This window comes from Alexandromys fortis, unplaced genomic scaffold (genome assembly GCF_014885135.2).
Source record: "Alexandromys fortis isolate MF-2015 unplaced genomic scaffold, M_Fortis_MF-2015_v1.1 scaffold_4, whole genome shotgun sequence".
Classification (NCBI taxonomy): domain Eukaryota; kingdom Metazoa; phylum Chordata; class Mammalia; order Rodentia; family Cricetidae; genus Alexandromys; species Alexandromys fortis.
In genome coordinates, this window is record NW_026067944.1 from 30590029 (window position 1) to 30608147 (window position 18119).

General features: G+C 38.8%; 1 protein-coding gene across 2 annotated transcripts in view; it reads left to right on the top strand.

The window, feature by feature from the left end:
* The window catches only part of Cd200r1 (CD200 receptor 1), a 75313-nt gene that overhangs the window by 49707 nt on the left and 7487 nt on the right, over positions 1-18119 (top strand). The window contains exon 1 of one of the 2 annotated variants that reach the window (XM_050149003.1): positions 11758-11943. The exons of the other annotated variant lie outside the window; for it this stretch is intronic. Coding sequence (XP_050004960.1) covers positions 11880-11943 — 64 coding nt within the window. The 5' untranslated portion in view covers positions 11758-11879. Of the gene's footprint in view, positions 1-11757; positions 11944-18119 lie in introns of those variants that run through there. 2 annotated transcript variants of the gene reach the window in all.

Below are 18119 nucleotides of genomic sequence, written 5' to 3' on the forward strand. Positions count from 1 at the left end.
GGGTGCTTTTATATTAGGGGCATAGATATTCAGGATTGAGATGTCATCCTGATGAATTGTTCCTGTTATGTGTATAAAGTATCCATCTCGATCTCTTCTGATTGATTTTAGTTTGAAGTCAGTTTTGTTGGAAATTAGTATGGCCACACCTGCTTTTTTCTTAGGACCATTTGCTTGAAAGACCTTTCCCAACCTTTTACTCTGAGTAGATGCCTGTCTTTGTGGTTGAGATGTGTTTCTTACAAACAGCAGAATGTTGGATCCTGTTTTCGTATCCAGTCTCTTAGCCTGTGCCTTTTTATAGGTGCATTGAGACTATTAATATTAAGTGATATTAATGACCAGTGGTTGTTTATTCCGGTTATTCTTATTGTTTTTGGTAGTAGAGTTTGTGTGTGTGTTCCTTCTTTGAGTTGTGCTGGTGACGTTTCGCAAGATGCCTGAGTTATTGTAGGCAGTGTTGGCAATGTTGGATTCCTTTGGTTGCGATTTTCCTTCTATTACTTTCTGTAGGGCTGGATTTGTGCCCATGTATTGTTTAAATTTGTTCTTATCCTGAAATATCCTGTTTTCTCTATTGATAGTGAACACTAGCCTGGCTGGGTATAGAAGTTTGGGTTTGCATCCATGGTCTCTTAGTTTTTGAAGTACCTTTATCCAGGACCTTCTGGCTTTCATGGTTTCCATAGAGAAGTCAGGTGTAATTCTGATCGGTTTACCTTTATAGGTTACTTGGCCTTTTTCCTTTGCAGTTCTTAATATTCTTTCTTTAACCTGTATATTTTGTGTTTTGATTATTATATGGCAAGGGGATGTTTTTCTTTGATCCAGTCTGTTTGGTGTTCTGTATGCTTCTTGAATATTCAAAGGGATATCTTTCTTTATGTTGGGAAAGTTTTCTTCCATAATTTTGTTAAAAATATTTTCTGGGCCTTTGAGCTGTGATTCTTCCCCTTCTTCTATTCCTATTATTCTCAGGTTTGGTCTTTTTATTGTGTCTCATATTTCTTAAATGTTTTGTGATGAGAATTTGTTGGCTTTGCTGTTTTCTTGATCAGTGCATTTATTTTCTCTACGGTGTCCTCAGAATCTGAGATTCTTTCTTCTATCTCTTGTATTCTATTGATTATGCTTGTTTCTGTAGGCTCTGCTCGTTACCTAGATTTTCCATATCCAGCTGTTCCTCAATTTGTGTTTTCTTCCTTGTTACCATTTCAGTTTTCAATTCTTGAACTGTTTCCATTACCTGTTTGATCGTTTTTTCTTGGTTTCCCAGGGTCTCATGTACTTATTTACTTAATTCTTCAAACTTTTTGTTATACTTCTCATCCATTTCTATAAGGGTGTTTTTTACATGTTGTTTAAGGGACTCTATTGCTTTCATAAAGTCAATTTTTTCCACTTCTGTGTAAGGGTTTTCAAGTCCTTCTGTTGTAAGATCTTTGGGTTCTGGTGTTTTCATGTTGTTTTTCAGATTATTGGGTGAAGTTCTGCCTTGGCGCCTGCCCATCTCCTCCTATCGATGCTATCTAATCGTTCTTTTAAAATCGGATCAGGTTTCTCTGCTGGCAGAGGCTTCTTTTTCAAATTGCCCTCGCTCTGTTTCCTGGCTCCTGCTGGGGGCCAAGAACCCTCTCACCCATCAGAAGGGTCTTCAGGAACAGGACCCGGCTCCCCGTTTGCCAGGGACCTCGCCAAACAAAGGCCTACCTCTTTGATTTAATTGTAGTGGGGTGACCTGCTCTCGGTGCTGCCTGCTGGTCCCTGCCGCCTGCGTGCCGGCGCGCCAGTCCCTGCGGGTCCTGGCCGCAGCCTGCGGCCTGCGTCACTCGTCTCCGGGCGCCTGCCGAAAAGAAATATTATTATGACATAAGTCACATAGTGAACCACATATATTTATAATGGGAGACTTCAGTACCCCTCTCTGACCAATTGACAGATCATCAGACAAAAACTAAAAAGAAATACTGGAGCTAACAGGTATTATAAAATAAACGAACCTAATAGATATTTACAGAATATTTCACCAAAATACAAAGAATATATCTTCTTCTCAGCACTTCATGGAACTTTGTCCAAAACTGACCACGCATTCTGACACAGAGTAAATCTCAATGGATACAGAAAAACCGAAATAAATCCCTGTATCCTGCTGGATCACTACAGACTAAAGATGGATATCAACAATAACAGAAACAACAGACAGCTTACTAACTCTTGGAAACTGATCAACTCACTACTGAATGAAAAATGGATAAAGACAAAAATATAGAAAGAAATTTAAGACTTTTTAAAATTGAATGAAAATGAATACACAACATAACCAAACACGTGTTTCACAATGAGTGTGGTCCTAAAAGGAAAGTTCATAGCACTAAGTATCGATCTAAAAATATCTAGGAGATCTCACACTAGCAACCTAATAGCACAACTGAAAGCTCTAGAATAAAAGGAAGCAAGTTAAGTAGAGTGGAGTAGATGGTAGGAAGCAATCCAACTGAAAGTCAAAGTCAATAAAATAGAACCAAGGAAACAATGCAATGAATGAATGAAATGTTGGTTTTTTAAGAAAAAATTCACTAAGACTGATAAACCTTTATCCAAATTAACTAAAAAGCATAAAAATGTTCAAATAAACAAAATTAGAAATAAAAAGGAATATATAACAACAGACACAAAGAAAATCTGAGAATCATAAAGACATACTTTACAAAACCTTTCCTCTGTCAAATTGGAAACCTAAAAGAAATAATTTTGTTAATAAGTACCACTTACCAAAGCTAAATTAAGATCAGATAAACAATTTAAACAGACCTTAATCATTAATTAAATGGATGTAATCATTAAAAGTCTCCCAAACAAAAAGGAAACAACAAATAAAAGCCACCCTGGACCAGATGGTTTTAGTGCAGAATTCTATCAGACTTTCAAACAAGCATTAACGCCAATACTCATCTAATTATTCCACAAAATAGAAAAAAGAGAAACCTTGCCCAATCATTTTATGAGGTCACAGTTACCAATGAGCCCACACTAAGTAAAGACCCAAATGAAGAAAGAGAATTACAGACAAATTTATCTTATGATCATAGGTGCAAAAGGGCTCAAATAAATACTGACAAACCAAGTCCACAAGTACATCAAAAAGATCATCTAACAAGATCAAGTAGACTTCATCCCAGGGATGGGTCAATATATGAAAATCAGTAAATGTTACCCACCATATAAACAAACTTAAAAAATAAAAACTATATCTCATTAGATGCAGATAAGGCCTTTGACAAAATCCATCAAACTTTCACTATAAAAGTGCTGAAAAGTCTGGTGGTGGTGTTACATACCTTTAATCCTAGCAATTGTGAGGCAGATCCTTTGACTTCAGGTCAGCCTGGTCTTCAATGTGAGTTCCAGGACAGTCAGAGTTGTTACACAGAGAAACAATGTCTTTAAAAACTAAAAACAAAAATGACCACATGGATGTTTAATCTACTAAGCAATATTACTAGGATTAAAGTTTTGACTTTGGTGGTTGGCTCTGCCCGATTCCTTAGCTCTTTGAGAATTTAGCTTCATGTCAAAAGTACAGATGAGAGCCATGTTTATTGGCACAACTCTGTGGACTTTCAAGGTCCATCCTACCATCAAGAAGCCTGCTGCCAGATGCACATAAACACTATCTGTTTGGTGGCAGAGCCTCTCAAAAGAGCTGCAAGATTTTGCCAATAAGGCTGGGTCTTCAGAGTTAGTGGAACCATGCTTCTTCTTGCCTCTAGCAAACAGAGTACACCCAAGACAATGTTGCAAGCAAGAAGCTGTGCTTGACTCTGGCCTTTTCAGTCTAGAATTATTTCTTTTCTTTAAAGTTTTCTCAGGCTTTATGTGGAAATTCTTGCTAAAAGTTTGGGTGCCATTTGTAGATAGAAGTGTCTGTCCTATTCCCCACCCCAGTTCCTCAGCTGTTCAGTCCCAAAGAATCACATAGAGGCTGCTAATAATTATAAACTATTCAGCCTGTTAACTCAGGCTTATTATTAAGTAGATCTTACAACTTAAGTTAACCCATAATTCTTAACTATTTTTAACTATGTGGCTTGATACCTTTTTCCGTGAGGCATTTTCCTCTTGCTTCCTCTGCATCTGGCTGGTGACTGACTTTCTGCCTTTCCTCTACATGAATTCTCTTAGTCTGGTTACCCCACATATACTTCCTGCCTGGTTACTGGCCAATCAGCGTTTTATTAAATCAATATGAGTGACAAATCTTTACAGTGTACAAAAACATTATCCCACAACAGATAAAGGGACAGAGTACTAGAGAAGAGAACTGGAATCAGGGGAAGCTCTGGGATGAGCAGGAAACCTAGTGCAATGGAAACTCCCAAGAATCTATGAAGCTGATCCTTTTTAAGACTCCTAGCAATGGGAGACTTGGTTTGGGACACAAACCCAGCCAAATAACCTTTGACCCAAAATTTGTTCTGCCTTCAATTGATGTGGGATCACCCTCTGTGTACTATGAGTATGTTTTATTACCATTGGTTAATAGATAAACTGTTTTTTTTTCCTACGGCAGGGCAGAATATATGTAGTCTTGAAAGAGAGAAGAAAAAAGAAGTAAATATTTTTAAACAACAAAACAAAGTCTTTAAAGAGGCAATAAAATAATATAAAACAAATAAGCCACATAAAAATGAAAATGCATGGTGAGTCTGGATTATGTATTTTATTGTGGGTTCTTCTAATTTTTTGACTAAGAATGAGCTAACTACAGAGAGACATTTTACTGTATGGGCTTCTAATCTAAACCAACAATATATTTTGAAAGCATTTGATTTAAAAATTTGATCCTTTGAAGAAGATCTGTTTTGTTTCTACAGAAGATGAGAACCTGCAGATTTCTTCCAGACTAATGTGGATTGATGTAACAAAACCTGAAAAGTCTCAATGAACCCTAAAAATAGTTGGCCTGACAAACAACAGGAAGCAGTTGGAAGGAAAGAACACCAAAATTCCCAAAATGATTGTTTATAAATATTTGTTTTCATTAAAAAAGGACTGATTTAGAAATGAATGCACTGATATGGACTTTGCTTTATTGATCCAAATTTAATGAAAAATTTCCTGTATGTATATTTTATTCTTGTCTAAGGTATTATGTTTATACAGTTCATTTAAAAAGGTAATATATAATTAAAATCATGGATTAACTATTATTGTAATAGTCAAACTTGTAGTCATGTTAGTTAGGTTTTCTAGATATACAGAGATATATTTCAGTTAGATTGATAATGTTCAACACTTAAAAGACAAGCAGAATATGACATTTAAAATGTATTAAAAACGGACTTTTCTTGACGGTGAGGCATGTCTGCTTCTGGCAGCAACAGTTACTTCAGAGAGGTTGATGGGCGTTGAAGAAATTCATTATGGAATTTGCCTTCAATATGACAAGGCTAACCATTTGGGAAAGAAACTGCTCTTGCTTGGACTGCTAGACAGTATGCTGTATGAACCGATGATGCAGGACTCAGGGAAAAATGATTGCTAAACTTGCCAAATGAAAGAGAGACACTCCTTCAGGGCTCCTACTTCTTGAGAGAGTCTGCCAGAAATTCTGTAGGACAAAGAAGAAAGAGACTGAGAAACTGCAAATATAGACAAAACAGTCTTTCAAATTTCCTGCTTCAAGGAAAAAATTACTATAGGCCTATAGGCTGAAGATGGAAGACCCAACTTTACAGAAGAACTTTGGGTGACTGTACAGGCAGCAAGATGTTTCTGTCAATCTAGAGTTTTAGAAATTGCTTATAACACACTTCCTGTTAACTTAGGTGATATATCTTTCTGGGGTCTTTGATGAATTTGAAGATAGATCACTATAGTTTTTTTGTAGTTATGATAAAAGATAAATTAGATATAAAACTCTAGACTCACAAAGATAAAATAGATGATAGATACTTTCTTTAATTTTGCCAGATATACTTGTTTTGTTATATATAATTTTACTATGTTGAAGTTGAAACCTTCCTTTTAATTTAGAGAGGAAAGGAGAGATGTTTTGGATTCCCCTCTCTGTGTTACATGTTTTATTACCAATAGTTAATTGTTACAAGGAGTGAGCCCCTAGTTTGTCCCGGCCGTCCAGCTAGCTCACACCTGAAATAACCACACAGAAACTGTATTCATTAAAACACTGCTTGGCCCATTAGCTCTAGCTTCTTATTGGCTAATACTTACATCTTAATTTAACACATTTCTATTAATCTGTGTATGGACACATGACTATGGCTTACCAGCAAGATTCTAACCGGCATCCTTCTCAGGTAGAAGACCCATGGTGTGTCTCTCTCTGCCCTTCTTCCCAGCATTCAGTTCTGTCTCCTCTGCCTACCTAAGTTCTGCCCTATCAGGTCCAAAGCAGTTTTTTTATTCATTAACCAATAAAAGCAACAAAATGAATAGGAGAACCTCCTACACCAGTTAATAGAGAATCTGCCTTGGCCTATCCTCAGGCAGAATAGAGCTAGGTGAGAAAACTAAACTGAATGAAGGGAAAATGAAGGCAGAGCCAGGCAGAGGCCATGTATCAGCTCAAGAAGCAAGAGGCAATAAAACTTGAGCCTCATGGTAAAATATAAAATAATAGAAATGGATTAATTTAGGATATAAGTGTTAGTTAATAGGAATCCTGAACTAATAGGCCAAACAGTGCTGTAATTAGTATAGTTTCTGTGTGAATGTTCAGGTCTGGGGTTCTGGGAAATGAAACACAGTCTCCACTCATATTGAAGGTATGCTGGGACACAGGTAGAGCAGAAGTTATGGGTGTAACCAACTGATGTAGGAGCTGCGGGCTGCATTCCTGCCGCCCGGCTCCCAGCCACCGGCTAGCTTTACCCGAAATAACAACACACAAACTGTATTCATATAAACACTGCTTGGCCCATTTCTATTAATGTGTGTAGCACCATGAGGTACGCTTACCAGGAAGATTTTAGCCTACGTCCATCTTGGGTTGGAGCTTCATCACAACTGCCCTGGAGAACAGCGGCATGTCATCTATCTGAGGCATCTTACCTCACTTCCTCTTCCTCCCAGCATTCTGTTCTGTTTACTCCACCCACCTATGTTCTAACGTATCAGGGCCAAGCAGTTTCTTATTAATTAACAAATGACCTTCCTCCATCATTCAACCATTCATTGGTCCATCTTGAGACTCATACTCTGTATGAGATGGAGACAACCCCTGACACAGCACAGAGGGCCAGAACACAGAGGCTGGGGATCCACAATCTAGAATAGTACCAAACATGACTGGCAAAACAGAAAAAATTCAGTGAAATAATATCTAATGATATTCTGCTATCCCTATAGATGATTCCCTATTCAAATTGTCATCAGAGAGATATCACCAGCAGCTGATAGAAACAGATACAGACCCATAGCCAAACATTAGGCAGACCTGGGGGAATCCTGTGGAAGATGGGTATCAAGAGGGGCCAAGGACAATCCAATAAACCCCACAGAATCAACTAACTTGGGCCCATAAGGGCTCACAGAGACTGAACCTCCAACCAGAGAACTTGCATGGGACTGACTGACCTAGATTCTTTCACATATGGTACAGTTGTGTAGCTTGGTCTTCTTGTGAGACTCCCAACAGAGGGAGACGGAGCTGACTTTGACTCTGTTACCTACTTTAGGACACTTTCTCTTACTGGGTCACCTAAATTCAGCCTTAATAGGAGAGGAGGTGCCTAGTCTCACTGCTTCTTGATATGCCATGGCTGGATGATATACATGGGAGGCCTGCACTTTTCTGAAGAGAATGGAAAAGTGGAAGTAAGGGGAAGAGGGGAGTTCGAGAGAGAGGCAGGAAGGAAACTTGAGTAGGCTGAGAAAATAAATCAATATAAAAACAAAGTCATGGAAAGATTAGAAATACCAATGCCATACCGTAACACTGTAAATGCAGGTTACAGCAATCCCATACCCAACATCAACTTAAACAGAGAACAACCCAAAGCAATTCCACTAAAATTAATAATAAATCATGGTTCTCTACTCTCTCTATATCTATTCAATATAGCACTTGACTTCCTAGCTAGAGCACTAGGACACCAAAAGGAGAACAAGGGGATACAGATTGGAAAGGAAAAAGTAAGACCTGTTTTTTTGCAGATGATATGATAATATACATAAGTGACTCCAAAAATTCTAACAGGGAGCTCTTACAGCTGATAAGCACCTTCAGTAATGTGGCTGGATATAAGATTAACTAAAAAAAGAAAATGAATAGCCCTCCTCTGCAAAAATGAAAAAGAAATTATCACAGTAACCTACAATACAAAATATCTTGGCGTTAACTAACCAAGCAAAGGAAACCCTTGTATGACACAAATTCAATTTTTTGAAGAAAAATAGGAGAAGATATCAGAAGAGGGACATTTATTCTATGCCCATGGATCAGTAGTAACAAAGTAAAAATCAAAGAAGGGAATCCTACTAAAATAAATCAACAGATTCATTGAAATCCCCATCAAAAGTCTAATACAATTCTTGACAGATCTTGAAAGGTCAATTCTCAGTCTCATAAAGAAAAACAAAAGCCCAGAAGAGTCAAAACAATCCTGAACAAGATAAGAACTGCAGGAGCTATTGCCATTCCTGGTTTCAGGGCGTTTTGCAAAGCTATAGTAATTAAAACAACATGGCATTAGCATAAAAGCAGAAGTGTTACTCAATAGAATTGAATTGGAAATCCAGACGCAATGCACATACTTGTGGGCAAGTGGATGGTACTAGAAAAACAGCATAATGAGTGAGGTAACCCATACAGAAAGAGATATACATGGTATGTGTTCTATTCACATATATGTGGATATTAGAAGTTAAATAAATGGGCTCTGATCAATAGATCTAGGAAGATTAGGTATAGAGGAAAGGACTTGGCGGGAGGGACATGAATCTCCCTCGGAGGGGGAAATAGGGTAGATTTTATGGGTGTGCTGTGTGTAAGGGAATGGGAAGTGGAGGAGCAGGTGGAGAGGAGGAGGGGACATGGAATTCAGGGAGTGATGGCTAGAATTGAGGGCCATTTGAAGGGTGGTATAGAAACCTAGAACAGTGGAAACTCCCAAAATATATGAAGGTGGTCCTAATGAAGTCTGCAAATTATGAGGGAGACGGAGTCCCAACTGGCCATCTCTTGTTACCAAACGAAGATCCCATACTGGAATCAGATTACATCCAATTGAATTCTTGGCCAAAGTAACCCCATGGGAAAAATCCCCAAACAACTTGGTTTGTTGCTAAGAAAATAAGCCACACAAATTGACAGCAAGGCCCTATTACTGAAGACAACATCCACACAACTCATTGAACATGGAGAGGTCGACTTAGTGCCTACATAGAACTTTCAACCCTACATTCTAGGGTCTGGTATAGACAGGTACTCTGAAGGCTACCAAAAAGAAACTTAATCTCCATTCAGCCACCACAAAACTTTTGATCTGTCCTGCCTGCAAAATAGGCTAGGCCAAAGATGGCACAAAGCTTCTGGGAGTACCCAACCAATGTCAGGATCAACATAAGTTCCACTCCATGAGGTAGAACTAATACTTAACAGTGCTTAAGTGACCAAGAACTAGAGACTAGCTTGCCCAGATACTGTGGATAAAAACAAATAGTACTGGCCTAAGAAAATAAAGTAAAAATAAAATGGCTCCTTACTATATTTTGCTATACTCCTAGATCAGTGCTTTATTAAGCCATCATCAGAGAAGCTTCCTCCTGTATCAGATGGGAAAAAATACAGAAAACCAGTACACACACACACATACACACACACACATACACTCAGAGGGAGAGGGGTGAGAAGACAGAAACAGAGATAGAGAGAGACAGATACAGAGAGACAGATACATACATACAGACAGACAGAGAAAGACAGAGATATACTTTAGAACACACAGCTCTAAATGGGATGCCCATAACAAATCCCTCCCCTCACTGCTCAAGGAGCCCTGCAGCAGAGAAGATGGAAAGAGTAGAAGAATCAGAGGGATGGAGGACACCAGGAGAACAAAGCTCTCTAAATCAACTAAGCAAAGTTCACATGGCCTTACAGAGACTGAAGCAGCAAACACAATGCCACAGGGGTCTGCCCAGGTCTTCTGTGTTTATATTATAATTTCAGTTTACTGTATTTATGGGACTCCTGAGCATGTGAACAAGCAAGCCTCTGATTCTTCTGACTTCCCTTGGGGTTCTTTTCCTTCTGTTTATTTCCTTGTTCAGCATCAGTGTGGTGAATTTTGTTTTATCTTATATTTTATTTTGTTGTTTTGTGATAATATCTTAGAAGTCTGTTATTTTCTAATGAGAGACACAAAGGGTCTGCTTGGGGGCAGAGGTGGGGAGGAATTGAGGGCATTAGTGGGAAGAGGAACTGAAATCAGGATATGCTGTATGAGAAAAGAATCTATTTTTCATAAAAGTGGGAAATACTATCCTAAAGCCAACCATGCCCAAGTCTTGTGAGATTATTCAAGCTAAACAACCCAGCAGGCCCTCCCCCTCCCCCTACCCCATACCCTTGATTTTCACAATGAGCCATTTCCTACACATCCAACTTGCTGTTTCCCTGTTGCTGGGCCTATGCCTTGTGTCTCTGCACAGCAGTTTCTTTCTTTTTGGAACTGTAAGGAAGGAAGAACATTTCTACTCTCCAAGTGTCTTTGTGCTCTGGTTTCATCATGGGAGTTGAAATTTTTCTAATACAGGTTGTTTTCTAGCTTCTGGGGGCTGCTGGCATCTTTGTGGATTCTTGACTTGTAGAAGAAACACGCCTCTGTCTTTTCCTTTGTCGTCACAGGTATGTATCTCATATGCATGGATATGCTCGTTCATTTTTCATATGGATACCAGTTACACTGGACCGGAGCCCAATCTATCCCAACCCTATATAGTTTCATTATTACTAATTATAGATGAAAAGACTTTATTTTAAAATAAGGCTATAATTTCAGGCATTGAGACACAATTTTAATATAAAAAGGAGGCATAGACAGGAAAGTTAACCAATGACAGCAAGTCATGTCTTAAAGTCCCACTATCCCATGACCCATCACTTTATTTGTAGGTATATATCCAAGAAAATGGGTGCCATAGAAACCAAAATAGTATATACAAATCAAGAATTCTCATTTATATACGTTAGTCACGTAATTAAGTAATTCAAATTCACAGAGAAACTTATGAATACATGATGATAAATTCTTTGGGAAGTCCAAACCAACATGCAGGGATGAACTCTTCAAAGCACTGCCTTCCTGTGGACCTCAGTAACTGACTGACTGCACAGGCCAGTGGTGATAGATGTCAGAGCTGTGTTGTTTGCTTCTTGGGAAGGAAAACCAAGGAAGAGTGTGTCAGGAACTTTGAATTAGCAAAATGTCAGCGCCTCGGTTTTGAAATTTTGCAAATGCTTGTTCAAATTCATGTCTTTATAGAGAGTCATAAGCTGCACATACAATATTTGCTTATATTATAGTGTGTGATGTATCCTTTAAAAATATTGCTTTAAAAGGGGAATTGCCATAAAGTCTCTCTTAATTTTTAATATTATGAGAGAATGAATGAGTTAAGCTTTTCCTTCTTTCCTTATCACTCAGGAGACATCACTGATGTTTTTTCCTGTGCAGGCTTAATCATTCAATAGCACACAGAATGGAGATGACGATAAAGATAGGCAAAATGAGGAAGAAAAGTCACCCTTCAATGCGCTGAACAGTGCACAAACATTGACCTCGAGAAACAGATTCACTGAGTCCATCCAGAGCTCATGGTGATTTGTGTTTAACTAGAAACCACTCCAGATGAATGCTGTGTGGAGGACTTCGGTCTTGGGGTTACTAATCTCCATCACTATTTTGGTGTCTGGTAAGTGTGACATTCTGAGGATTATTGGAAATGAAACCATTCTTCAGGCTAACTTTTGACTATGATAATCCTCCTGCCTCAACCTTCTGACTCATGGGATTACAGGCATGTACCTTTGTCCCAGGCTAACAGAACAACTTTAACACTCTACGGGTTACTTTTAAGCTCATTATTTTTAATAAACAGGTTTTCTACAAATATTTTGCCAAAGAGATTATTCTGTTAGTTGTTATCATGACTTTTTTTTTTCTTTCTTGGCTCCCTGTCGGGGAATCTGTTATCATGACTTTAAAGATGAGTGAGTGCCTGAAAAGTAAAGTTTTAGTAAATTTCTTGCTTCTCCCATATTTAAGGTTGTATGAAAGAGAGAATGAGAGAGAGAGAGAGAGAGAGAGAGAGAGAGAGAGAGAGAGAGAGAGAGAGAGAGAGAAAGAAAGAGAGAAAGAAAGAAAGAAAGAAAGAAAGGGGGGAATCTCTGAGGGGAGAATCAGTGGGATCCAGAATAAAGCAGGGGCACTGAACTCAGATAGGAAGAGATTGTCCTTTATTATAAGTGAAAAAGGAACAGGGTAGCCTGGAAACAGGTCAGTTTATAGACAGATGTCATAGATTGCTGAGTCTTAAGCATTTGAAATAAAGCTATTGGAAGTTGTTAATGAAAAGAGTGGGCAAGATAAGAACCAGAGTCTGAAATAACTATTACATAGACGGGACAGACCAGCCTGCTAGCTAAGGTGATAGAACACTAGTCCTAGTCTGTTTCACCAGGACCACAGTTCCTACGCAAGCCGATCAATGTGAAATCAAATTGACTTTTTTTCAGGATAAAAATAGCAGTACACTTCTTTCTACTTCAAAATGTATAAAATATAAGTGACATAAAATACAAAATTAATAATCCATTTTAAACAATTAAGAAAACATGACATACCTTTACATGAAGTAAATATAACCACCTCTAAATTTTTAAAAACTGTTTATATATGGATTTAACGTGTGTGTGTGTGTGTGTGTGTGTGTGTGTGTGTGCACTCAGAATATAGCATTTGTGCGGAGGTCATAGGACAACTATAGGAGTTGTTCTTTCTTTCTATGTGGGTTCCAGGATTCAAATTCAGGTCTGCAGCTGTGACTGCATATGCCTTTACCTGCTGAGCCATCTTGCTGGCCCCTTATCTTCTTAAAAGTAGAGATTTGTTACCTGAGTCCCGTAATACAGAAAGCTGGGGTGCCTCTGTTGGGGTGTACCCACTCCAAGTAATCAGTACATTCTAGGGACTGGGCCTCGTGTCTGGGCGACAGGGGACAGCCTCCAGCTTATGTTCTACCTTCCCCAGTCCCAGGCAAGGAGGGATCAGAGGGATCCCAATGGCCGGTGGGTTGTCTGAGAAGATCAGAACAGGGGTGGACAAACACGGGAGATGGAGGACAGGTTTGGTATACCTACTCAGTCAGCAAGGGTGCCAGGAGTTATTTTTGTATGAGGTGTGTTTACGTTTTATTTCTCTTTTCTGTTGTGTTGTTCTTTGAACTACTTAGGTTAAAAAAAAAAAGAAAAAGAAGAAAGAAAGAAATACCTAATTTTGGTTACACTCAGAAACATTTTTTTAAATAGCAGAAGGAAAACATTTTTTAGAGAAAAAAAAGGGGGGGATAAATGTATTCCTTAAAAATGAGGTTAGAACATAAAATCCCTGACCCCAAATCCTCTAGGGACTGCCCACCCTGAACTTTAGCTCATTAGTTGATAAAGGTAGAATTCGTGGCCTTTTATTAGAAAACTAGACTCTTGTCCAAGTGAACTTGGGAAGGGCAGTTTGTCCCTTCCCCCAGATGGTAGGTGGATTCCAGGGCTCCTCCCACTCTGAGGCAGTGCCCTCTGTCCTATTCTCCTTTGGTCAGAGGGACTGTGGGGAGACTGGACTGGCTGCCTCTTTGGCCTGGCTTGGGTTTGTCACAGTCTGTTNATGGTAGGTGGATTCCAGGGCTCCTCCCACTCTGAGGCAGTGCCCTCTGTCCTATTCTCCTTTGGTCAGAGGGACTGTGGGGAGACTGGACTGGCTGCCTCTTTGGCCTGGCTTGGGTTTGTCACAGTCTGTTCATTTTAACTGTTGCCAAAAAAAAAAAAGTAGAGATTTGTATTGTGATACAACACATAATGGATTTGATAAATGTGCCTAGGTCACTTGAAAAAATAAATATGATGTACGTTGGAATTGTTTTATGAATATCTGTTTGGTCACTATGAATGATACTGTTATTAATATGTTGCATGTTTATGCTACTTTTTAAAGTTCGGATTGCTCAATCTATTTCCAAAGAAGAGGTGTCAAAACCTCCATATGTGGTTGTGAAACTGTCTCTTAATTTAGTTAATTTTTGCCTTATGTGGTTTGAAGCTTCATTAGTAGGTATGTACTTAATCACAACAGTTAACATTGTACGATTTAAAATTATGAGTAACCCTTTCTGCTTTTGAATACTTTTTCTGTTATTAATAGAATATAATAGACTCTAGTTTTTTTTTTGCCCTCTCTCCTTCCTTCCCCTCTCCCATGTTGTGTGCAGTTAATAATTTGCAGCCAGAAGTTTTTGGTTATTTTACATTATCACCAGTGATGCCTGGTAACTACCTGTCAGAACGTGGTTAAGAGAATGACCTGTGGGGAACAGTGAGAGGCTAAAAGAGGAAAGGCAGGGGGCCTTTTACTTTAAGGTATTTTCTTTCTTGGATTGTTCTTAGATGTGATTTCATGACTCCTGTGTTAAATATTTACATTTAATTTATTAGACATGCATACTCTTGTTGCATGTCAGATGGTAACTATAGAAGCCCGTTTGGTGAAAGGATTGCTGAGTGCTGTGCTCAGTGGCCCCCGAATCTGGATATGGCCTTCTGCCTTGCTTTCATGCTTTCCCAGATCTTAGTATGTGCCAGGCAAGTTTTATTTAAATTTGTCTGTTCTGAGAAAATTCAGAAGAGCTGCTTTATTAATATTTATTGTGTGCTTACTGGCAATTATTTGCATGTTTTTTTGGATGCAAGCAGTCTTGCTAGGATCATTGTTTCTTTGTTACATTAGTGTATGAAAGTATATTCATTCATTCATTCATTCATTCATTCATTTTTTTATGCCCTGACAATGCTTAAGCGTGCATGGGCAGCCTGCTTATGACAGTTCTCCAGCTGTTCCTATCCTGGGCAGTCCTTGTGCTATTGTGATACCCAAGATTCCACAGTCTTCCTTTATGCTGTCTATCTTTTTGGGGGCTTTCCTCTTAGCCTTATCCAGTACATTCCTCCAAGCAGTAGTGTCTTCGGTTGTCTGCCATCATTCATTTTCATAACGGTGAGAATGTATGAAAGTACAATGAAACTGAAGTAAGGTTTTCTACAGCATTAGACTGTAGTCTGCTCCATCCCCTAAGGTCTTCTTACCCAGGTCCTACAGACACCAATCTGCATAGGTCAGTGAAAATCAACATTACTAACCCTCCACATGTCATTTTAATTTTGTTCATGCTTCTAGGTAGGTAGTGATTATTTTGCTGGGTTTTTGATTGACATTCCTTTATAGTTACCAATCTTTTCCATGTGTCAACTGACCATTTGACTCTCATTAGCTACTCTGAAATTCATGATTCTCTTGCTTCTCCCTCTGTCCAACCATGCCTGGCTTAGGGCTATTTTATTGTGAGAAATTCTGCAGAACACAAGGAAGGAAGAATATAGGTTTTAGGAACCAGATAACCAGAAAGTGGACAGAGGAAAGGAAACCTATCCTGTTCCCACCTCGGTTTTGCATCATTTCTGCTGTTCAGTCACAAGGTTGAAAGCAGGAAGAAAGAGGATGAACTCTTTGTGGTTCTGTTCCAACAGGTCTTGAGAATGACTGTTTCTTTATCTGTACAGTGTTCATTATTAGGTCAAATTGCTGTTTTAAATTCAGCACAACGGCTGTGCTTTAATATACTGGCATTCAGCCAGCAATTGCAGCTCTGTGGTTACTAACCTGCTTCTCTAGCAGCAGCTTGGCCGCTCATGGCAAAGTCTGGCAGGAATTCTGTTCCCGGAGGCACTGGTTCTGTTGCTCCTACTAAAGGTAGCTTTAGCTAAATCTCTATCGTTCTATTTATAAATAAGAATGAAGATTCAAGGCCAGATTGAAAAACTGCTAGCTCAGAGAGGCTGGGTTGCAACTATCTAACCTTTTTTCCTTGCTAGCATTTCCAAAAAGCATGAGTCTCTTTGCACTAAAACATTAAAGAGCTGTGCCACTCCAAATCCCTCCCTACTACTTCCTGTGTCTCTCTATCTCTCCTGGGTACCTTCTGATGCTCTATGATTACTTTCTGTCCACTGGTTGCTAATTCAGTCTCCTGACCCATGGTTAATTTTATTTAATCAATGCAAATGCAAACTTGGGGTTCACAGTGTAATTGAATATTCTCCTTCACTCTCTCCTTTTTGTCTAAATAAAAACAAATATGTTTAACTCTAATACACTAAGACCATAAATAATAGGAACAATTATGAAATGAGGATTATGTTAAAAATTCTCAGTCCACTGTACTGGCAAATTCAGAAAAGCTACTCTATTATCTATCCTATTATGGGGAGTTCAAAGTTTTGTTCCTAATTCATTTTCTATTTTAACTTGAATTACCAACTCAAAACTATCTTCTTAGACCTCAAAACATTTTCTTAGATAAACTTAAGCTGTTATGTCTCTCAACCTTATATAACTTATACCTCTTTTGTAAGTTTCTTTTCTAAATTTGGCAACAAGGAAAACTGTAACTCTATCTTGTCTTCAACTTCTTCAGAGACCTGAGAAGTATTTAATATTACCTGAGTATATAGGAAGTGCAGTGCAAATAACTTCCAAAGCTATAAAAGTGACAGATGTAGTTGCCTGCCTACATAGTCACCCAAGGTTTCTCTGCAACTTTGGAGCATCCATATTTGGAGTACAGGTCTAGAATATCTGACAGACTTTTCTGTGAAGCAGGAATTTTGAAGGACTGTGTTATCTTTATTGGCAAAGTTCAGCAGTCATCTTTTATGTCCTGGTCATCCGATTTAGAGAGCATACTCTCAGCAGTCGAGCCAAGGGCAGTCTCTTGGCCAACGGCCAACCTTGTCTCAACAAGAGCACCTTCATGTGGAGGGTCATGAAGTAAGTGCATGTCTTACTGTCACCAAAAGCCTTAAGTTATTGAAACATCTCTGTCCGTGTGATCATGCCACACATTGGAGCACCAAATGTTGGTTAAATTTCAGCACTGTGTTTGCACCTTAATCAACTGCTATTTCAGCCAACAACTGTTACTCCACAGTTCCGGGCCTGCATCTCCATCAGCAGCCACTAGGGTGGCAGCCTGGTAGAAATTTTGTTCCTGTGGGCACTGGTCTCTCACTGCCACTAAAGGTAGCTTTAACTAAATCTCTATCATTCTGTTTATAAATAAGAATCAAGATTCAAAGGCTGAGTTGAAAACATGCAGTTCAGGGTCGCCAGAAAACCCCAGTCCTTCTGCTCTTCCAAAACAAAACAAAAAAAGCTGTGCCACTCCAGATCCCTCCTTACTACTTCCTGTGTCTCTTAATCTCTCCTGGATACCCTCTGATGCTCTGTGATTACTTTCTGTCAACTAGTTGCTAACTCAGTCTCTTGAAACATAGTTAATTTTATTTAATCAATGCAATTGCAAACTTCAGCTTCAAAGGTGATTGAATATCCCCCCAATAGATGGCATCTGGAGAAAGGACTTTAATCAAGTCAGCTCATGCGTTATGCCTACCTGGCAAGGGGTTGGATGGAAAGAAGGACTACTCTGCAAACTCTTTGACAAAATAAGGGTACTCTTTTTTTCTTTTTCTTTTTTTTATTATTTATTTATTTATTTATTAAAGATTTCTGTCTCTTCCCCACCGCTGCCTCCCCTTTCCCTCCCCCTCCTCCAATCAAGTCCCCCTCCCTCGTCAGCCCAAAGAGCAATCAGGGTTCCCTGCCCTGTTAAAAGGAAAATAATTGAGTAGTATGGAATGAAACTATTTTTAAAGATGTTGAGAAAGATGTCGACATATGATGATACAACTTCTAATTACTATTTTATAGCAACTTAAGTATTTGAAACTCTTATTTAAACACTTTTTAGAGTCAAGATATTCA